At 36.5% G+C, this 24929-nt stretch overlaps 1 protein-coding gene across 1 annotated transcript in view; it reads right to left on the bottom strand.

Annotated features, from left to right (window-relative positions):
- ascc3 (activating signal cointegrator 1 complex subunit 3) overlaps positions 1-24929 on the bottom strand; it is a 382719-nt gene that overhangs the window by 332280 nt on the left and 25510 nt on the right. The window contains exon 6 of the mRNA XM_088905827.1: positions 211-409. Within this exon, the coding sequence (XP_088761953.1) occupies positions 211-409 (199 nt within the window). The remainder of the gene's footprint in view (positions 1-210; positions 410-24929) is intronic.

The following is a 24929-nucleotide window of genomic DNA, read 5'->3' as shown; positions in this document are numbered from 1 at the left end:
CAGATCACTGCCTTTTTTTATCCTGCTAAATTAAACTTTCAGAGAAAATCCTGTTCTCAAAACACAACGTGACTTGAAGTCGAATAGGCATCTCCTTTTTAATTTTATTAACTTTAACTTGAAAATGTATTGACATATAATATGTAAGAGTGCAGCACTTGCTAATGAATTATAAACTGAGTAAAGAAACAGCACAGATTATGATATTACCTTTGTGACCTGAGCTCCTTAGGGTCAAAGTGCAGCAGTATGCCTGAAGATTCAGGATCCTCTCCTCGTTTTTCTCTCTTAGCGATCCTTTTCTCTTCACGACGGCATTGTTTCATCAGCTGCTTTTCCTGTTCAGACTGAATTGTAACTTGACAGCCATAGATGGGCTTGGTGGTCTCTCCAGTTTTGCGGGAAGAATCTGAAAAGATGGACTTCATGAGGTTCCATATCGCACACAACAAGACCTGGACAGCCACTATTAAATTATTAAGCAAATATTTGGAAACATGTTTTTTCTTAAAATAAATATATTTTGATTGGAACAGCATGGAAACAAATAGCCACCTTTCTCATTAACACTACAAAGTTCTGTTTTCTTCAATTTTCTTTGATATTCCAGGAAATCAAGAAAGTAAACTAGAATTTTGTTCATCTCATGCTTTGCAAATGCATTCTTTCTTGTCTTTTACAATTGGAATGCTAATCCTCACTCCATTAATTCCAGAATATGTTTTTGTATTTAATAAAAATTCCATGAATTTTTCTTCTCATCCTAAAAAAACAAACTTTGAAGAACAGGGAAGGTGATATAAGCACTCAAATGAATTAAGCAATATTTGCCATCAAGCGAAAAATCAAACCTTTCATCATGAAAACATTACAGAAATATTTACAAATACAAATCAATCAATTTTGTATTGAAGATCATCAAACACAAATCACAAGATAACGGATTAAAGAATCATAATTCATTAACTGCAATAAATGCAATATATTTAATAATAAATTCAAATGTATTATAGATAGATACTTTATTGATCCCGTGAGGGAAATTCACAGGTTTGCAGTAAGGCCTTATACCTGAATATGACAAGAAATCAAAGCTAGTATCTAGTACTTATATTTTATTTAATATATTTATATATATTAATATACATATTTATATATTAATATATTAATATATATTATATATTAATATAATATATATATTAAATATAAACTTTAATATATTTAAAGTAAAAATATATTAAATAAAATATAAGTACTAGATACTAGCTTTGATTTCTTGTCATATTCAGGTATAAGGCCTTACTGCAAACCTGTGAATTTCTGAAAAACATTTTTAAAATCATTGGTCAAATAAAGGTGAATTAATTAAACAGAACAAGCAGGTGTGAAATATGAAAAACGACTAAGTTTACGTACATTATTGTGGCAATAATTATTGGCATCTGTATAAAACTATCACAAATAGAAAAACAGTGTCTGCTGGTAATGACATGACAGCTGTTAGCTAAATCTGTTAACAGGTTAGAAAACACTTTAAGAATTCAATGCAGGCATTTGAAATGTTTAAATGACTAATTTATTCAAGAGCTTTAGAGTGGCTCAACCAGTAAAAATGCTCATTCAAAGCACAGATTAGACACAATACAGTCTGGGCTACTGTATATCGTAACTAGGATCCCCAATTACAGCCATTTTTCTCCTTCTAACGATGCTAATTCTCCAGTATAGGGACTAAGACCCTTGTTACAAAACAAAGACAGTTGCGACAAGGACACAAGTCTAGAGGAAAGCATGAATATTCCTCATCCACTGTATATGGTAGAGAGCAGGGTACCTACCAGTACACAGAGCTCATTCCAAATACTTTATTAAATGAATCAAAAACAAGTTATTTCATTAAAAAATAAAAAAAAATCTATAATCAAAACAGAAGCATTGCAATTCTATAAGTATAGTCAGCACTCCACATTAGGAACTGGACATCATCTAAGTCACCAAGAGATGCTAACTTGTTCAGTATTTGCACCAGTCATCATGTTGCCTATGTTTTGCGACCATAGGTTTTGTATAAACCTATGGGCTCTATTTCATTTATCTCAGCACAGATAGGCTTTGTATACTTCTATAATTAGTACCTCAAACAAAATCATGTGAAACTGAAATTTACAGTCGTGTCCCTCACAGCTCTAAGGCAATAAATACCGTAGAAAGTTTAGAGCTACAAATTGTGAAAATGAAGAAATATCTTCTCTCTACAAATTGCAGGTCACAGGTTATTTGGCAGAAGAATACCACAACAACACTTAACCCAGCATCTCAGCCCAGTATCAAGACAGTTCAGTAAAAAATAGAATTGCACTTGACGTAGATGAGATCAGATTATTGTGTGCAGGCCTTTCATCTGGGTGATTTTTATTCCATCTCTGCTATGGGACGGACAAACTCCCTTCCCCCTGGCTGTCACAAAATAAAACCTCAATGCAATCAGTATTCCACACCTCATCCTCAGTGGGATCCCCAGACTGGATAAAATATTGAAGGGTGCAGGGGGGCACCAAAGGTAAAAATAATCCTCTGTTATCAATTTAAAATATCAGGTAACTTGCCCCCTATTATTAGAAATGAAAAGCAAGCAAGCAGAGGATGAGGTTTCTTTGTTTCCCTGGCAGAGAGATGGAGGAAAAAAAGCTGAATATGAACATTTACTTATAAAATATACTTACAAACTAACACACAAAAAGATATTTACATTTTTTACCAAGAAAAATGAGTACTTCAATCACAATCAGAAAAAGAAAGTGACAATCACCCCTTGACAATTATTATACTAAACTTGGAAAAAGAAACATTAAATCAAAATAAGAAGAAAACAGCTAAAGATTGGAGATACATTATCACAAATATACACTTAATTAAAACAGCAGTCTGAACAAGCAACTGAAATTCTAATTCATAAAACAAAAAAGTCTCAGCATTTTCTTTTTTAGCAAAGTATTTAAAACAATTTTTTTCTATCAAATAAAATCAACATTCACAACTACAGATACTGCAACTGAAAAACTGAACTGTAAGAGTTTACAATGTTTGATTGCCAAGGAACAAGGTCATCACTTTAGAGCACTAAACAGGTGTGTCCACAGTGCCTGACACACCTGGCAACTTTCTTTTTTCCCAGCTTACACGCAACCTCCTCTGAAATTTCTGTTGTCAGGACAACCAGGACACAAGGCGTATACACACTAAGTTCTGAGTTCTTGGCTCGCAGACTGAAAGGCTCAGAGTGTCCTTCACCTACACATCTCAGTTCTTTCAAGACATCCTTTGAGATGACCTCGAGGTCAATTCACAATGCTAAGCCCTTTGCTTGTTGTTACCCAGGTTCAACGAATCTCACCTTCTTCTGGTTCTATCCCATACACCTGCAGACCACAACTACGGCTGCTACTCTGCTACCTCACACATGAAGCCTTCTACTCCACAATGTCGCATGCATCTCTCCCACAGTATCCCGCTCCTCAACATCACACATCATTCTCTGAGCCTCCCCACTCTTCATTCTCACGTCTCAGGCACACCTCTCTCATGCCCAGCCACCACTTTCTTTAATTCACAATTACCACTTGCCCGAGACCTGCAGCCAGATAGATCCTCCTTCCCACCCGCTACCTGGTGTTGACCATTTAAGGCCCCTCCACCACACTCCTGCTCTCTGGATTACCATTCACACAATACTTCACAGAAGCTTCTGGCAGAACTCTCTTGCATGCTGTCTTTACACTAAAATTCACAGAAACAGTTTCTGGCACATATTCCCCGTGCCAAGACCTCATAGTCTTCTCACATAGCTCACACTGTCACCAGCACATGCCTATGACCAGATGTCAGCAGCCAGATAGACCCTTTTCTCCACCTTATTCCTTGTATTGCCAAGGGGAGGGCCCTCTACTACACCTCTTCTCTGATACACACACTAACTCACATTGAACTCACACACCGAAGACTTCACTCACTACAAAACTCACTATAAAACAGGCTGCCCCTTTAAACTTGATAGGTCTTTCTAGACTCCCAATTTCCTCTAGAACTGTCACTCCTTTCCTCTCTCTCAGTACTTTGGCCCAACCACTCATGTCTCAGCATTAGTTAGGCAGACACATTAATCCATAGACACTGGCCTTTACTCACACTGCTGTGCCAGGTCTGCTGCTCATTTTATTGCATATTAAATAGAAGACCTAATCTTATATCTTCTCCATCCTTAATCTAACCCATGACTGACATCCTGGCTTGATAAGTATTCAGCTTGCTCTTATAGACACACCCCATCTGAGTTTCATTAGTTTACGGACGTCCTTCAGCTGTGGTCACATAGCAATTGAGTGGACTTTTCAATGTAGAACCATCATGGGAAGACTTGCAGTGCCTACAGAAAGTCTACACACCCTTTCCAAAGTAACACATTACAGATGCAGCCATTCAAAGTGCGCGTTACAGACACGTACCGCAGGTGACGTCGCTCAGTATGACGCAAGATGACGCGGGGCACCGCAGTACGTGATTGGTTGACCGACAGGGGCACTCGTGGTCCGTTGGTCTGTCGTAGAAAGACAGTAAACGTCTTTGCTGTGCCCGTTGTAGGTATTGAATTTTACCACTGAAGGGAAATCTTAGTAGCTGAGCATAAAAAGAATAGGAGCATAATGTAACGCGTGTGAAGGTCATAAACGATATTAATTTTGGAACATAAACATACAGTGTATAGCTGGTCTTGGTACTTTAAAGAAAAAAATACACACCAGTATTCCATTTCTCCCTAAACATTTTAAGCTTCGAAGTCTTTAACTAACGCGATACCGGAGTCAACAAGCATACTTTTAGAATTTGATTAAAAGGGAATATAATATGGAATCGCGTATCTAAAGAATTTAATAATGGTATTCGTGTGCTGCGACAGGGCTGTGTAGGGCTGTTTCGCCTGCCTGTTCATGTGAGCTGTCTTGTAGACGTGACTACCAGCTGACAGGTTGTGTTTTCGAATCCAGCTGGTGCTGGTCTTTTCTTTTAACAAACATTTCTTCGAAAAAATAGAATAGCGATATTATGGACAATCAATTGACTTTTATATTTCAAAATATCGCAACATGATCGATATTTGCGATATTTTGAACATATCTTCCCTTCTGACAGCGGTGCCTGCTTCTATTGTGTGTGTGTGTGCAACAGAGTAAATTTTTAATAGCGTTTTAAGCGAATAGGTAATTAGATTGCTCGTAAACCTAATCGCTTTTTCTACATAAACACAGCATGATTACTCTCTGAAAATGCTTTTCCTTTATTTTTAAAGTAGGCTCAGATTTCAACTATAGATCGTATTATTATAAACTTTCTTGGAAAAATGTATTTTATGTAAACCATGTTTGCTATTAATTCATTTAGGGCTAAAATACGTTCATTGTCTTCCAATCGAGTCGAGTTGACATTGGAAGCCTGCCACACCCGGACTGTTAAACCAACGCATTAGCACGTCAAAGCCCATTGAGGGTATTGAGCCAGTATTGGCTTTAGTATTCCCCCCCTCTCCCCTCAATTCAATTCAATTCAAGGTGTTTTATTTGCATGACAGATGGGTACAAGCAGTGTTGGGTATGTATATTGTAACGCTTACGGCAGACAGGCACTGTGTAACAGCCGGCGCACCAGAGCAGCGCACCGAGGGAGCGTCTGCATTTATAACTTGGTTTTTAAAATTAGTCAAGCAATATGAAGCATCTTCTTTTACTTTTGAGTCCCTTAAATACATTGAACACAGCTTTCTCACCACTTAAGATTGCTCTTGATACCATCCTTACACAAAGCAGAAGGGAGATTTTAGTGCCTGAGCATAAAAAGAATAGGAGCATACTGCAACGCGTGTGAAGTCCATAAACGATATTAATTTTGGAACTTAAACGTTCAGTATATGGCTGGTCTCGGTACTTTAAAGAAAACATACACACCAGTATTCCATTTCTCCCTAAACATTTTAAGCATCGAAGTCTTTAAGTAACGCGATACCGGAGTCAACAAGCATACTTTTAGAATTTGATTAAAAGGGAATATAATATGGAATCGCGTATCTCAAGAAATTAATATGCAATAACTGAGTCAAGGGACTCAGAGGATCCAAGGCTAGACTGAGTATAATAGGCTTCGGGCTTCTATTGTGACATCTACTGTAAATTACAGAAATGTTAAAAGTAAACAAAATAAAGTAACTAAAATGTGGTCTAAAATCACCCCTTTAGACACCCCTTTTACTTCACTGGTGTCAGATATGAAAGGCAATAGTCTCCCGTTCTGTCTGCTGTGTGTTGCAGCAGAGGGACTCCCTGCCGCTGAAAGGGGCAGAGTAACTTGCATGCCCTCTAGTACAGTTTACACATGCACGACTTTAAAAGCTAGCAAGACAGGTTTCGATTCACATTAGCTGGCGAGCCTTGTTAAAAAAACGAATGATAATGTAACATGCCACTGTTCATGAACAAAGTTATACTGAGATTTCCTAAGATACGCGATTAAAAAATAAATAAATAAAAATTTGAATCTCCCGCGGAACACATTCCATAAGAATCAGTGGTTTTACAGTATATATCGCCTTTAAAGGTGGCTTCTCAAAACGCTTTACGGGATAAAAACAACCAGAACAGCAGCAACAACAATATTGTATTTCGTTGCACTTTGAAAACCAAGTAATAACTTAACTATACAGTACGTGCAAACGTTTCGTATGTTGCTGTCGTGAATGTCTGCGTACCCATAAGTATCTTATTTGCCTTGAGTCTGTCTACAGTATCTCTGTCCCACTACCCCCATCTCTCCCTCAATTCAATTCAAGGTGTTTTATTTGCATGACAGATGGGTACAATTCTTGTTGGGAATGTATACTTTGATATTTACACCCGGCGCGGCACCGAGGGAGCGTCTGCATTTATAACTTGGTTTTTAAAATTAGTCAAGCAATATGAAGCATCTTCTTTTACTTTTGAGTCCCTTAAATACATTGAACACAGCTTTCTCACCACTTAAGATTGCTCTTGATACCATCCTTACACAAAGCAGAAGGGAGATTTTAGTGCCTGAGCATAAAAAGAATAGGAGCATACTGCAACGCGTGTGAAGTCCATAAACGATATTAATTTTGGAACTTAAACGTTCAGTATATGGCTGGTCTCGGTACTTTAAAGAAAACATACACACCAGTATTCCATTTCTCCCTAAACATTTTAAGCATCGAAGTCTTTAAGTAACGCGATACCGGAGTCAACAAGCATACTTTTAGAATTTGATTAAAAGGGAATATAATATGGAATCGCGTATCTCAAGAAATTAATATGCAATAACTGAGTCAAGGGACTCAGAGGATCCAAGGCTAGACTGAGTATAATAGGCTTCGGGCTTCTATTGTGACATCTACTGTAAATTACAGAAATGTTAAAAGTAAACAAAATAAAGTAACTAAAATGTGGTCTAAAATCACCCCTTTAGACACCCCTTTTACTTCACTGGTGTCAGATATGAAAGGCAATAGTCTCCCGTTCTGTCTGCTGTGTGTTGCAGCAGAGGGACTCCCTGCCGCTGAAAGGGGCAGAGTAACTTGCATGCCCTCTAGTACAGTTTACACATGCACGACTTTAAAAGCTAGCAAGACAGGTTTCGATTCACATTAGCTGGCGAGCCTTGTTAAAAAAACGAATGATAATGTAACATGCCACTGTTCATGAACAAAGTTATACTGAGATTTCCTAAGATACGCGATTAAAAAATAAATAAATAAAAATTTGAATCTCCTGCGGAGCACATTCCATAAGAATCAGTGGTTTTACAGTATATATCGCCTTTAAAGGTGGCTTCTCAAAACGCTTTACGGGATAAAAACAACCAGAACAGCAGCAACAACAATATTGTATTTCGTTGCACTTTGAAAACCAAGTAATAACTTAACTATACAGTACGTGCAAACGTTTCGTATGTTGCTGTCGTGAATGCCTGCGTACCCATAAGTATCTTATTTGCCTTGAGTCTGTCTACAGTATCTCTGTCCCACTACCCCCATCTCTCCCTCAATTCAATTCAAGGTGTTTTATTTGTTTGACAGATGGGTACAATTCTTGTTGGGAATGTATACTTTGATATTTACACCCGGCGCGGCACCGAGGGAGCGTCTGCATTTATAACTTGGTTTTTAAAATTAGTCACGCAATATGAAGCATCTTCTTTTACTTCTGAGTCCCTTAAATACATTGAACACAGCTTTCTCACCATCCTTACACAAAGCAGAAACTGTCCGATGACTCACAGTACAAGTGGAAAGATTACAGATTTTAATCGTCTTTAATTTTGTCTTTAATTTTGCCTGTGGAGTGTATCTTATTAAGCTCTAAATTGCATTTTGAGCGCGGTTTTTTACTTTTTTTTAATTGCATTTTGGGCGCGGACAGCACATACAAGGGTTAATGAACTGCGCCAAGAAATTTAAAATAGTATTCTTTAGGTGTGAGGGTAGGAGTGGACCGCAGCAGGCATAATCAGCAAACCAGGAAAACAAAGAACAGGACAGGTGAGATGTGTATCCAGAAAGCGAGTGATCAGAAAAAGGAAATGGAAAACGCAGAAAAAGAAAACGCTTTACAGGATAAAAACAATAACAACAGTAGTGGCTGGGCAAACGATTTTTTTTATCGAAATACAAATTGAGATACTGTACTGTATAATGATGTGCATGAACAAAGGTATACTGCAATTTTCCTTAGATACGCGATTAATGCTTCGTAGGAGGAGGCGGTCTTTTCCTCTTGTCTAACAGTTTGTCCACAAACAAAACATTCCTGTTAGACAAAAGGAATTGAAAAAAAACAATTTTGTCAATGAAAACCGGTGTGTGTGTCTCTCCCTGCTGGATGTTCCTCTCACAAACTGCTGAATGAATAAAATAATTTTATTGAAAATGCGTTTGCGATTGTCTGGTATTTAATCTGGTCCCTTTTAACTGTTTTTCGATCTACTGTATTGCTTTGAGATGCCACTTTTAAAGGCGATATGTAAAATAAAGTTTTTTTTATTATTGTTATAGAGAAACATGATCAGATTTTCCCTGGTTCAGAAAAAAGATCTAAAGTGCTACACATAACTTTCTTAATTCGATGTATTTAAAGCAGTGAACTACTGTAGGTGTCACATAACATTCAGAAATACAATCACGTATTTGACAAATAAAAACGATTATAATCTAATCCTTCCACGTTTGATCCCAAAATCCCAAGAAATATAAATCTTGACGGGTAGAAAGCTATGCTGAAAGTTTATTAAGATGCTTAGAAGACAAAGATACTGTATCAATTTATGTTGCATTAGCCTGATTATGATTAAAAAACACATATAATTAAACACGCGTTTGCGATTTAAATCAGAACACGATTTAAATCAATATCGATTCCATATTATATTAGCAGAAAAGCTTAAAACTACCACTTTTTCACACGCTATTTCACATGCTAGTTAAATACTTCGATGCTTAAAATCGTTAGGGAGAAATGGAATACCGGTGTGTATTTTTCCTTTAAAGTGCCGAATCCTGGAATCTGACTGGCTGACACCCCTCTGAAGTGGTTCCATAAAATCTGGTATACGGAAAAGAAAGCGTTGATAAATACAAGTGTCTTTTAATACACTCTTTGCTGTGCTCTTGAGGATCCTTGTGATATTTTAAGCTCTAGTTGAATGATAAGTGTCGCATTTTAAATCATTTTCGTAGTTAGAAATTATGAAACGCCCTGTTAAAAGCAAGGAAGTTTTTATGCCCGTTGAAGTAAAACAAAATGCCTGACAAAGTATGGCTTGGACAGATTCCAAGTGCTTGTACAAATGTGCTAAAGAAATTATACTTTGAGTATACAGCTTGTCTAAAGTCATCCATTATTAATACTATTAGTAATATCTTCAGTAAAGGCTTTGATGCATAAATATTTATGATAAAGGTAGGCTGTGTACTTTTGTCCAACTGAGCAATCTTGCTTTCATAAAATATACCAACATTTTAATGACTGATGATTAACATGCTGTAATACACAGTTCAAAATTAAAGGCTCAAATGCTGTACATGAGAGGTTAAGCTCCCCCTGGCGGTTTTACAAGGCGACGCCGGATAGTTAACCACGTGACACCACGTTAACTGCGTCATACCGCGTGATACTGTGACACGCCCACCGGGGTATGCCGCGAAATACCTCACGCATTTTGAATGGCTGCATCTGTATGTGGTCAAATCAAGAAACATTCAATCAATTTTTTCACCTTTATTTACACATGGTAATACATAACCTCCAAGTGGCAAATGTACAAGCATTCAGAAAAGTAATTACAAATGAAAACCTAGAATAATGGGTTGGATGCACGTACATCCTCTGTTCAGCTGTAGTTATTCTGATGATTTCAGAGTAAAATCAGCTGCTCTTGTAGAACTCCTTGGCTGGGCAGTAAAGTTCTCAAAGTAAAGAGATCTAGATCAGATCATCCCTCCAAAATTTATGAACGAGCAAGAGACTGATCAGAGAGGCCACCAAGAATCCAATGGCAACCTTAAAGAACTTGCAGACCTTTATGTCAAATCAGTCTTTACATTTCAGAACAATATCCCAAGATCACCATAAGACCAGGTTGTATGGGAGGTGGCAAGAAGAACGCCGCTTACTCATTAAGTCCACATTGAGTCTCGGTTAAGGTATGCAAAACACACTGTGGATATTCTGAAGCCATGTGGAAAATGTTTTGTGGTCTGATGAAAACCTGATATAGCACATCACCCATAGAACGCCATCCCTATTTTAAAGCTTGGTGGAGACAACATTCTGTTATGGGGGTGTTTCTCTACTGCAGGGACTGGGCCACTGGTCAGGACTGAAGGGAACCAAATAGAGCCAAATATATAGATTGTTTCCTGAAGAAATGCTGCTGCCCTCTGTAAGGAAGTTGAAATTGGGAATGTGACAATAACCCCAAGCACACAGCCAAAGCAACAGTGGAGCTGCAATAGAACAAAAAGGTAACAATCCTTGAGTGGCCCAGTCAGAGCCCTGACCTCAATCCAACTGAAATTCTGTGGAATGACCTGAAGTTTGCAGTCCATCAACGGTTCCCCTGCAGTCTGACAGAGCTTGAACAGTATGCTACATTAATGCAGACCTCTCCAAACAGAAGTATGGCTGCAAATCATGCAAAATGTGCTTCCAGTACATAACTCAGGGCCGTAAACAATTATCCAACCAATTTCTCCACATTTTAATTTGTAATTCATTTTCAGAATTTTTGAACATTTGTTTTTCACTTGGAGATTGTGTGTTACAATGTTTAAATATGTTTTAACCTTTAGGATTTAAGGTGTCTTAATTGCAGACTGTTTAGCCATATAATGTGTTACTCTGGAAAGAGTGTATAGACTTTCTATAGGCACTGCAAGTCTTCCCATCATGGTCCTGCTTTGAAAAGTGTGCTCAACTACTATGCAATCACAACTGAAGGACGTCTGTAAACTAACAAGACTCAGATGGGGACGTGTCTATAAGACCAGGATGAATACTTCCCTGCAAGATCAACAGGCTGTTGTGTGTTTCTTTGGAAAGGGTGTGTAGACTTTTTTAATGACACTGACTAGCTGATGCAGGTGTGAATAGATAAAGGGTCTGCAATTTTTAGAGGAAAAAAAAAGAAAAACACAGCACAGGAAACTGACAATAGCTCGTGGTTGTATAATAACAGTATGCTCTGGTGTCTACATCTATGGCCAAGGGAAAATATCCTGGAGATTGTGTGCCTACCAATAGGCAGCCTTTAAAAGTAATACATTTCATTGTTATTTTAAGATTTGGTTTCGAACCTTGTTATTATGATCCACCATCCTCCTCCTAATTTGATGGTTATTTTTTATTTGGAGCACAGAAAATACCCAGTTCAATATGCACAGGGTAAATTTAATTGGCATCTTTAGCCAAGTGCTTTGTCAATATAAGGAACTGATTAAATGCAGATAAAGTTCCTCCATTTTCTCCCTCTGTCACTATGCATCTATAATCTAAACTTAAATGTATTTTCAAATGCAATGTCATCCACTATTATTTAGTTTAAAAAATATTACTTTACAACTATATGGTCACATTATACTTTTTACTCTGAAGTATGATTAGATATTGAACAATATACAATTCAATACTTTCCATAAAAATTAAATAAACTAAACCTAGAGCACAAGAATGAAAAGAACATCTTGCAAAAATAATGTATTTTAAAACACACAATGGTGAAATGTATCGTTCAACCAGCAAAATCGTCCTCCTCTGGATTTGATCATGTCAAGGAGAACCTCTCCAGCAACTGCAGGTTCCCTGGCCTACTTTTGCCTACATTTGTTGCCCTCGGCTCATATCGCAAATGTTCTGCTAAAGGCTGGTAAGCAATGAAGAACACAGATCTTTAAGTGCTCATCCATTTGGTGAAGGTAAAGGTCAAGAAGAAGAAGAACAAGAAGAATATTCTTATTATTACTATCTATAATATTTTTATAGATATTCTACACCATCACCTTATTCTGATAATGGAAATGCTATATATGTCATATATAAGTAAAAGTCATAATAATAATTCCTTTCACTTATATAGCTTATATTCACTTATATAGCGCTTTTCTGGATACTCCACTCAAAGCGCTATACATGTAATGGGGACCCCCCTTCACCAAAACTAATGTGCAGAACCCACCTTGATGATGTAATGGCAGTCATAGTGCGCCAGTACGCTCACCACACATCAACTATTAGTGGGGACAGAGAATAGAGTGAAGAAGCCAATTCATAGATGGGGATTTTTAGGAGGCCATGATTAGTAAAGGACAATGGGAAATTTGAAAAGGATGCCAGTCACTCAAGACCCCTACTCTTTTCGAGAAGCGTCATGGGATTTTTGATGACCATAGAGAGTAGTTTTACGTCTCAGTGTCCCTGTCACTATACTGGGGCATTAGAACCCACACAGGCAGCTGGGTGGTCACCCCCTACTGGCCCCTATAACACCCCTTCCAGCAGCAACCTTTGCTCTCCCATTCAGGTAGCTTCAATGGGTTGCCAGTTGTGTGTTGTAGGATGATATTGCAGCTGACCATTGAGTTGCTGCATCCTTTGTATTGCAAATTCCATTAACATCATCTGTCTACACCTCAGTTTCAGCAAGGATACCAGGACTAAAGAATACAAAACAACCCTGAAGAAGAACAATATTTTATCTTCTCAGGAGGGATGACATTCTTTTCAATGTGACCTTTTTAGCTTGACAATTCAGCACATTTGTAGTTTAATCTATCATAATACATCTACCTTCAATAGTAGTGCTATCATGTCTCATGGTATTGAACATTACTGTCTGCACTGTGTCCCCAAAATTGCAACAAGCACAGTACCTAAATCTAAGCTTTCTTTGTGAAGAATCTCATCTGAATTTTCTCTCCTTAATACTCAATGGTGAAATAATAAGGCTCTGATTCTTAGTCTTTTTACTGATCAGACCACAGATTTCTTTTGTCTACTAAAGCATGATTCCTACCAAATGACTGTTTGCTGTTGAATGCTGTTACTCCTATTTGATATGGTTAGAGCCTGAGTACAGATTATTACATCCATTGAATGCTTAATTTGTTTAATACAAAATCTTGACCTCTGCTGATATTTCTAGTTTACAGTTCCCCTAAACCTTCTACCTAGGTTTCTCTCCGAGGTTCTAGAACACAAGTACGGGCACCATGTTACATAGTACATGACTTACATATACTGAGACTTACTGTACAAAGAAACGCTGTTTAAAATTCTTACCAAATCGCATATAATCATTTACCTTGCCTTGCACCTGTTGTAAGATGGGTAAGATAGGCTTTCGCTCCCCCACAACCGTGAATTGGTTGAAGCAGTCATGGATGGATGAATAATAACTATAATACCTTTTATTTATAAAGTGCCTTTCCAAACCCAAGGACGTTGTGCATCATGAATAAAGAAAAAGACAAGAAAAGTACAATAAAAGTAAATGGAAAAAAATGAATATAATGAATTATATTCATGAATATGAATATAATCAATTATGTAGCGCACGTAAATCAAAACTATTTACTGCTGAGTAGCATAGCTGTTTGGTAGAAGAACACACTCAGCCTTTACTGCAATAAGCAGTGGGTTCTTGGTAGCTTACAGTTTTTATTTTTGCGCATGAATTTACTGTCACCATGGCCATGCCAAGTATACATCTGATGTGGAAAGTGATACGGTGCAATGAAGAAGCAGTGTAAAACAAGTACACAACAAACCAAAATGGATATGTTAAAAAGATATGAAATCTGAATATGAATACAGACTGCATCAACTCAGACTGGAATTATCCACAGAGAATACCATTGCTAAAGACAAAAAGAACGAATTGTGGAACATTCTAAAAGCAGGGGTTCTTAAGTCTTTATAGAGACCCTGCCCCTGCTTCAGCAACACATGGTAACCCCACACCCCCACCAAAAAAAATCAGTGGTTACTAATCTTGATTGTACTTTTAGGTTGTTTAATGGATTGCTATAGATATACTGTAATATCAGGGCCTACTGTATGCCTGATAGCCCATAGTCTATATAAACCTGTATGTTCTAGTTTATTTTTCTCTTTTACTTTTTATTGTACTTTTTTTCTTAATCACCATGTACAGCATCATTGGACTTGGAAAGGTGCTTTATAAATAAAATATATAATTAATAAAAATGAAATGCATATTATTTATTTCTCAATAAAAGACACAATAATAGTCAAGTATTCAATAAATCCAAAACTAAAAACTAAGAAACATTTCAATACGCAAAAACTAAATATTTTGAATAATTTGAAGTTCTGAGAAGATTATATAAAAGAACAATAGTAACAGCAATACAACACAAAGATCTGCAAACCTGTAAATACAGAAGCAAAATGAGTAGAAATTTCAACTATGTTGACCAGCGACAGGTAATAGTTTGGTATTCGTTGTAGCGGCAATGGTAATTAATAAGTGTGAATTAAGTGTTGCTGTGCTTTCCTAAAGGAGGCCCCATCTCTTTACCTCATCTCTGTGGTGCAGCCACAGAGAAGCTATTCATGCGGTTTCTGATTTAAAGTGTTTTATCTCACGTTAAGGAGCAGCTCCCAAATGGGGATGCGCCCAGCCATACCTGGCTATCATGAACAATGGCCATTCTTGGTGCCTGTCTGTCTGTGAGATTCTTGGGAACATCTGGACTGCAGTCCTACAGTAGATGTAAGAGGTCATTGTTACTCATCCCTAGAAGTGACTAACCAATCAGGAAGCTGCAGGGCGTGGTAACCCCACGTGGGTCTCAAATGCCCGCTAAACTCTCAATCAATCATCACCTATCTTGGTCCTGGTTTAAAAGACACTGCACAGCTCAGAAACTTTGCTCCTCTGGCCATTTTCACACCCTCAGAGACAATCACATGACGGTCAGTGTTGTCTGTATAGGGACTGGAACCTTGTTTCAGCAAAGTGTCAGCCCGGGGAATGCCCGTACGTAAATTGCTAGCCAATGCCAACTTGGACACTTTGCTTGATCACCGGAGTATACGGTGGACTCTTGTCGACAATCTGAATAAGTTTTATTCAGCAGCAGCGCTACACCGGAAGCAAACCAAGTTTCTTCCCCCACTAAAGAGCGACTTGCTCGGACCCGCGGTCACCCTCTGTGCATAGAGACTTTCTACTAGTCAGCCGGACTACCAGTAGGTCCCTGAGAGAGACACTGCCAGGCATGTCGCCACAGCAGAAATCTCTCCCCCTTTTCCTTCGTCTGACTCCCGAGTCGCACCAGGATTGGTTGGCACCAAGCCAGAATCGGCCATAAGGACAACTATCGAACGCTGCAGCGATTGGATGCAGCCTGCCAGCTGGTCTTTAGTGTCCGTGCAGGGAAATACAAATCCATATCTGGATACATTGCATCTCGAGAATTCAATTGTACCTCAACACAAGCTGATATCAATTTAATTCATGAGTAATGTATTTACTTTTGAGGAGCTAATGTAGAATTCATATTCATGAGACAGATTAACGATAGTATAGTATTTTGTATCTCTTTGTGTGTTGCATCTCTTCGTGATTATATACCTTGCATTTTGATAACCCCTCACAGTAAGATCTGCCATTTGTATCCAGGTAGACTGTTATATGTTTTATATGCACAATTTATGTATCTCGTGTATTTGAATCTGTGTTTGTGCGTCGCTGAGTGTTCCTGATCAATTGATTTTCTAATAGCCATACAAGAATCACCTCGTGGTTACGGCTACAATGAATTAATTGTCCAAGTTAATTCACAAAACTCCGTTATAGTTAACTATCGTTATAGTATAACTTTGTTGTAATTTAAGTGTTTGTGTTGTGATATGCAGCGGATTGTTACACCAGCTTTGAATGTTTGATCAAGATGTTGATGAAACAAAGAAAAAACATACTGGCCAAGACATACTGTATCTATAATGGTGTGGCATTATACATGCATCTTCTTGTCTGATTGTTTTAAAAAGTACTGAGTTTCTGTAATATCGAAACAGGTTTTACAGGTAAGAAATACAGCATTTACAAAGAAATCTCTCACAGATGATAACATCATCATGTTCCACAAGACTGGACACTCTAGGCACATGTAGAGTAACAAATAGAAGTGTTTTTATACACATGAAATATGACAAAATGTTTGCAATTTTTTATAGCTTTCAGGTATGCCCCATTCATTTTAAAAGAAGACATGAGACATTATTTTGCAAATGTGATTTTTGTTTAAATACACTGGCCTATATATCTTAGTTTTATTAAGAAATATAATCTCTGCTGACACTGCTTTGCCTTTCAGAGGTAATCCACAGTAAAGGAAGGACCTTTTCTGAACCATAAAAAGAAGAAAAACTGATGGATTCCTAATCCCTAATCACACTGACACCGACTCTGCCGAGGGTTAAGTAATACAACACTAGCACGATGGGCTGCTGCATTGGACAGCATAATCTCTGCTGCAGTCATGTCCTGTGTTTAAACAGAAAATGTTAATTATCTGCAATTTTCACAGCAGCAAATAGTACAGCTGAAAGGCTGTGCTATTTCAGAACCTTGCCAATAATTTAACAGCTGCCAGTTAATGTCTTTTTGGGATATGAACTTGGGATGACAGTTACACCTTAGCAACAAATGGAATGCCTTATTTTTAAAGCAGTCACCAGGATCCTTTTAATATCTGCAAAATCCACCAGCTAGAAGAAGCTTGTAGCTCTCACATTTTACAAAAGATGTACAAAATATGAAATAACAAAATACCCATGAAACAGAACTGAAATGCCTGTGAAAGATATTCATTAATTTCTACACTCGTAATGGCAACATATGTGGCTTTTTTTTTAATTATAGTAAGTAAGGTGGTCCTGAAGAAACTGAAAACAGCATATGAAATCATACAGTGTTGAATAACGGCCAGCGACTTTTGTTATAAAGGTTATTAATCTGATAGGTAAAAAACAATTTCATACTAGATTAAGTGTAGTACAATGAACAAAACATTAAATCGATAGCAAATTAACAGATTTGGCATTCTTTTGTCAAGACGTAAGTCATCAATATTTTAATTTTTTACTCCATCTACATTTTTCAAAATTCCTAAAAAATATTTTACTAGCAGAAGATACTGGTATTCTAGAGTAAAACCAATACAATCCTGAACAGGCAACACAAAAGCAGTTATCTTTACACCAATCTCACCAACAATATTAAGTGGCTGAACAGTCAATAACTGATGTAATAAGCACATCTCCAGCTGGTTTAACTGCATCTTTGAACAAAAAAAAACTCTCCAGAGATTTTTTTCCTTTACACTCAGAACTTCAAAGAGTATTTTCTGAACACAACACTTTCAAGAACCACTGTCAAAATTATTTTCCTTCTTGATCTTTTCGGTATATTTGCTCAGTCCTTGTTAAAAATTACCCTAGCCCAAATATTGTAGTGAAATACTTTACACTTTACATTTTACAGTATAACTAGAGAAAACTATTTGGTACAACATAAGCAATAATCAAACAACATGCTTTCCAGAAGAGGTTTGCATTATACCAAATCTGTCAATATGAAAATCCCTGTAGAGTTTAAGTCAAAATCTCTGCAGTTGAAACCAAGTCTTCTCCCAGTGGGTTCAGGGCTCCATCACCATACACATTTTCTTGTTATCTGAGCCACACGTGCCCTCCAAGTATCTCTGCTATTTCTCCCATCTTACAAAAGAGATGTGACAGTCATTGCAATATTTGCAAATTCAAAATGCCATGAGTATCTTCTAGTAGTTAAATGAGTATCTTCATTTAACTCTCAAACAATTCACTAACTACAACCACAGTTGACTGCTTCATCTTAAAAATCTATATTTTATCAATAAGCTTAAAGACATTTTCAGTCTCCAGCTGAGATAGTGCCTCAGTGTTTTATTGTAAAAGAAAAATACAAATTTTTTAAGTTCTAAATTCTAACTTAGAACAACAGCTGTTCTATAATTTTCTTGTCTTATGGTACTTTTTAACAACTTGACATGCCAAATCCTCACAATGGTTGGGTATGTCACTGGAGGCTAATCTTCCAAGCATGAAGGGCCCAACTGAAATAGAGAGTTGGTTAAGCAAAAATCTTACAATAGAAAGATCATTACACATGCATTACAGTTAGAAAAAGATGATAACTTTCAGCCCATAAGCTTGACCAACTTGATCATGCATCATATTACTAAAGGAATAACTCAAGAGAGGAATTGATTCAGATAGAACTAAGTGAACAATATTTCTTGATGAATTTATTAAAACACTTGTTTTACTAAATCAAGTGTTTACATATCAAATTTGCTAATGAAACACGTGGCATACCTGTTACAAATTACTGTCAATAAATATCAAAATCAAATATTCATTATATTCATTTTAACTTGTCTTGAATAAACAAGATTTGATCCAGTAAACATTTCTTCCTCCCTAACCACAACTTTGAAACTGAAAAGATTATAAAATATCCAATACCAAAAAGCAAGAAATGGCAAACAACGTTAAAGCATGTCCAAGCTCAATTTTCATATCACCTGATTATCATATATAATTCTAAATGCCAAATTCATGTCTCGTCTTTTTATAGTTCACTCTCAAAAGAGGGTTTTTCCTTGCTACCCATCCACGAATGCTTTATATCTGGAAGATGCTAGTTTGTGTTGAAGATCTCCAGCTGCTGCCATTGGATTTAAAGTTGTCTCCCAAAACTCCTGTTTTACAGCTAATGGTGGTAAGATACACTTGTGTCCCCAACCTGGCAGGTCTACTACTATACCAGTAGCCTTCAATTTCTTAATACTGAGCTCAATAGTGGAAGGTGCCAGATTCAGTTTTTGTTGATTCTTTTATAGCCAAACCCAACTTGAGGAGGTCAAAGACCATCTGCCAACAGTCTTTAGAGAACTCTCGATCCTTTGATCAACATGATGGATGCTACAGTTAAATGTCATATGTGCGTTAATTCGTTGTCAACAACAGGGAGACTACGACTATATAGTTTGTTTCATGCTCTATGTATAAAATTGTGGCCCAGTTGTAACCATTTGAGTGGTTAAGAAATTTTAAGTTTCAGTTATCCTCATCTTCAATCTGTCACAACTTAACAGGATTATTTTCTATTACATAAAATGTACTCACAAATAAGCACAAACTTAAAAATATCCGTGTACTGGTGAAAACGTCTGTCAGGAAAAGAATGCCTCTAAAGGGATACAGGAAATTATTTTTCACTTTACATTCCTGTATTGAAAGGCTAAAACCTTAACAGAACTGCAACAGGAAAAACAGCCTCTCCCAGCAGCTACCTTCTGCACCTCATTAAAGCTACTGGCAAGTTTATAACCTCAACAGAAAGAAAACACAATCACACTTGTGCCACGTGTGTTTCTTTTTTCTTTTTTTTTTATTGTCTGCATGACTGCAGTAATGGAAAGATACTAGATTTATACGGACTGAAGGCAAAGTACCTCTTCATACAGAACTATAGTTCTGTGATACCAATAACACAAACTTAAGCACTACTAATATTCCAATACACCATGCCACTTCTTTGTATAGACACAGTTATTATTTCACATTGTGTCGACAATGTCTGACACTTTTGTAAACAGTAAAAATGTGCCTCCTTGTCTCATTTTTAAGTCTCGTTTCTTTTCCCAGCTTTCACATCTTTTGTCTGGTTCCTGCTTCACTGTGCATTTTGAAGCATTTTGCTGGGTTGACTGTCAATGCCTTTGAGGCTTCTGAATACAGTAAAACCTTGATATTCTCAAGGTCTATGTTTGCGATTTTGTCTATTTGCGCAAAGTTTTTAGTGATTTGTTTTTCCACCTTTACAGACCAAATTCACCTATTTGCAGGCTGCGCAGAAGGAGAGTAAAATTGGGCACCAACATATGCAGCATTTTTTTCTTGCAAATCTACAATATGTCATCGGACCTGCATCAGTAGTTATCAAAACTGAATAGCTATCATACATATTCAATTTGTACAATGAGTCCAATATAAATGTGCTCTGGCTCCGAGACCAAGATCCTGCTGTACAAGGGAACAACAGAGACATTTACTCAAATCCTGAGTACAATTTACAAACTGGAGACAGGGGAGCTTCAGCAATTACAGTTTCTGTCAAAACAAGGCAATATACCTGCTGCCTTAATCAGTGAGTTTATCGGTCACATGAGGGCACTTAAACAGGAATTTAAATATTGATTTCCAGATATACGTGGATTTGCAAGAGATGTGTGTGTTTTGGATTCTTTTCTTTGTAAAACTGAGTCACATCGAATACCTCTTATGTGAAGATGAGCTTACAGGTCTCCAGGTTAATTCTCTTGCAAGGAGATTCTTCTAGGAGAAGGGATACTTGTGATGTTGGCTTGTGAAAGGGCCAAGCATTGCTCTGTGGTTGATACTGGCCATTTACAATAACATATTTATCAGACTGCATTTAGTGCACTTGTGTCCATCAAAACAAAGGCACACAACAGACGATGTTCACAGTGATTTTCGATCAGCATTCATCAATCTGACACCAAATATTCCAACATTATCAAAGAATAGCCAAAGTCAAGGATCCCATTAAAAGTGATTCTCGGCAGTGGGACTGGGGTAAGACCGCTTAAATGTTGATTTGTATTTAATGTAAGGAAAAAAAAACACTAAACATTATTGTTATTGTGAGAGGTAGTCTTAAAAAGACATTGCTAATACTATAAGTTGGTGTTTGTGTGGGGAGGTGCATTTGTGCAGGGGAAAGGGGGCCACATGTTTTGGAGTGTGTTAAAAGCGGTCGTTACTTTAAAAAGGTTGTGAACCCCTGCCCTAAGAGGAAATTATAAGGCAGAGAATTAGACAAACTGCAGGAGCAGAAGAGTGAATTGTTTGAGTGGGAAGGGAGAGAGTACAGTTAATTTATTTTTTGTCTGTTATTGCTTTAATATAGGTATAACAGCAATGAAAACAAGATGTGAAAAAGTAAAGAAAATGTGCTCTACAAAGAAAGAAAAAGTGAACTCTAATACAGAGGAATATCATAGCAGTGATCTAAAGTACAATGTATTTATTGTCGCATGCAATAACTTGAATTATAGGGCAAAACTCGTGTTTTTACAAGATTCAGTACTCATTTTCATTTAACTAAACTAATTATATTTCTGAAACAGTTGTTGGTTATAACAAACATACTACAGAAATACTTGTTTTGTGAGCCACAGAATCATACCCTGTTTCCTCTGTATGGTATTAAATCCCATATTTGAGAATTTGCCATTAGCAGAAACTTCAAAGTTATACAGTACTTGAATCAAGTTCCTTTGCAATCTTCTCCGTTCAGATCTAAAAAGGTTTAGTTCCTTCAGTCAAGGGCATTCCCTTAATCCCCAGAATTTATCTGGTTGTTCTTTGCTCAACTGATTCCAGAGCAGCATTTATTTTCTGTAGTGGCAAAACTTTTATACGATATTCTACACGATGCCTAGCTAATGCATTACACATGTTAACATAATATCTCTATCTCTTGATTTAAATTCTATGATTATGACTACATAAACTATTTATTTGCATTATTTGATTCACCACTGTCTAGAAGATGTAAATGGTGTGTCACCATAATCAGCCAACTCTTCTTTCATAAGTAGCATTTTCTAGCTCAGCATTTCCCAGGTTTTTGCTACAGGAATACAAAATACTGCACTTGTATACATTAAACATCATCTGCCAAGGGCTTGCCCAGTATTGTTTAGTCTTCAGCTAATACCTAGCAGACAACAAAGCAGACAACAAAAATGCTTAATTATTTGCACCTTAAAAGATAAAAAAAACTAAACATCATAAAACCAAAACAAACTGATGTCAGTGACATACAGAACAGTTTCTATATATTTATATATCTTGATGATTCAATGCCACAAAACAGTAACGTCACTGCTAGAGGTAAGAAGAAAAAGGTATGATCTGTTCAGAGGTATTCATTGTTGTTCGCATGACAGGTTTAGTGAATTCAGTTCACTTTTTCCATCCTAGTTCTCTGACTCATCCTTATGTGTAACTGGTCTTATAACCACTGTGTTAGACAAGAGTGTTCCTTACTAAACAGTAATAATAATGAAAACTTCACTAAATCTACAACTTTTTCCACTCATTTATAGAAATCACACTGCAAAATTTAAAACAATCTTCCAGTTTGCATATTTTCTGCATAGATCACATATACCTGGCAACGTCTTCTAAAAACCAGGAATTAGGAATAAAACAAATCCAAAGAAAAATATTTTTTCACCCATCAGAAGCACTGCATCTACAAGATATGCATTTTTTTGCAATGAACATTTGTAGTTTTCTTTGGTTTATTAGTTGCTTTCCTCTTTTATTTACAGTAGGTCCTTAAAGACTTCTATTATTATTCCCTAAAATGCAAGTCCACTGAAAACTACTGCATACTTAAACAAAAATCAATGCTGGCACTTTTATGTTGTCAAAAATGATACCCTTTGAAATTCATTTCTGTCAGCTTAACTTATTTCCCGTGTCAAAAAAAACATAATACAGAGACAGTTGTAGTGTTTTTTTACCTCTTAAGTTAGCTGAAAAACCTAAAAAAATCAAATTTACAAAGATAAACTTTTCACGTTGCTATTCCAGCTTCTTATCTTAGTGTACAAAAAATGTAAATAAGGAGCATGGCAATTAAAATACAGTAATTATGCAGCTTCCTAACAAACTCATTCTTAAAAGTAATGCGTGGAGAGTTTTCCCTTTAACCAGATCAAACAGCCAGAAGTAAGAATTCTTCTTGCGTAAAACAGTAATCCATTTCTCACTTTTTATACACTTAACAGAAAAATTACAAATGCAATACTGAAGGAAGAAATCACACTAGTTTTGAACACCATACTTGAAAATATGAAAACATACTTTTTATCCTGAGCAAAGGAAATTCTGCAGATTATCAACATTAGTCATATATCTGACCTCCTCTGTGGTTGTCTAGGTAACTAATCTTAATGCTGTCTGACAGGTGAGCTTTCTGAGCGTAAAGTAGCTCTTTTTTTCTCTTCTTTGATTTAGCCTTATAATATTCCCGACATTAGACAGGATCTGGAAAGCAAGATGTCCCAAATAATTAGTAAAAGTGGTTTTTTTTTCAGCTTTTCCTTAAACAAACTTTTGAGCCAGGATGTTTAAAACATTTTAAAATAAACATTTAACTTGGATCATAAGACTCAAGTTAAAAATCCTAAACAATACAACCTCTTCACTAAAGCAACCTGGAAAGGGCATTTTTATAGGATAAATGGTCAAGCGTAATGTGGGGTGTGTTCCGCAGTTCTTTGATGAGGAAGAATAGAGGGCACAGCCTTTTCATCACAAATCTGTTATGTACTAGTGTAAGTCTGGTACAAGCCACCAACTCATGTTGTCAAATCCAATACCATTACTTCTTTCAAGAAGCAGCTGGATAAGATACCATATGAGCTAGATGAGCTGAATGGCTATCTCTCATTTGCAAAAACTTTATGTTTTTATGTATTGTATTACTTAAACATCTCTTCAGCAGTCAACTGTTCCTATACAATAACTTTCAATTTTTCCCTGAAAAAAGTCAAATCAGTTCTGAACAGCCAATAACCATATACTACAGTGGCTATCAAAAGTATTCACCTCCCTTGGACTTTTCATGTTTTCTTGTGTTACAATATAGAATAATAATGTATTTAATTGAGATTTTCTGATTGACAGAAAACACCCTACAATTTCAAAGTGAAAAACAAAGTTCTCCAGATCCTCTTAAATTAATTATAAATATAAAACAAAAAAAAACTGTTTGCATAAGTATTCACATCTTTTGCTATGACACACCTAAACAGGCCCTGGGGCAACTAATTGTCATTAGAAGTAATATAATTTGTTGTAAATAAACAGTGCAAATCAAGCAATACTATAAAGGCATGAAAAAAGGCAAATTAATATTTACAATACATTTTGTTTCATATTAAGATCTTACACTTATATGAGACTGAAAAAGGTGAAGAGCACTTTCACAAGAGCTCAGAAGGACTATATGTTAATATATGGATTTTATTACATAGGAATCATGGTAGAGCTTGCACTACAATATTTTGAAAAACATGTTCCAAAGGTTTATAGGTCATCAATCTTTTCACAAAACAATAAATAACAAAATTACCTGTGTTACTACGAAGGATAGTCTGAATATATACAAAATATATTTAATTAGTTTTAAGCCCAATTATT

The sequence above is a fragment of the Atractosteus spatula genome, chromosome 2, assembly GCF_055471065.1.
Source record: "Atractosteus spatula isolate fAtrSpa1 chromosome 2, fAtrSpa1.hap1, whole genome shotgun sequence".
NCBI classification, from domain to species: Eukaryota; Metazoa; Chordata; class Actinopteri; order Semionotiformes; family Lepisosteidae; genus Atractosteus; species Atractosteus spatula.
Note: the sequence above shows the minus strand (reverse complement) of the source record. Positions and strands in the feature narration are given on the sequence as shown.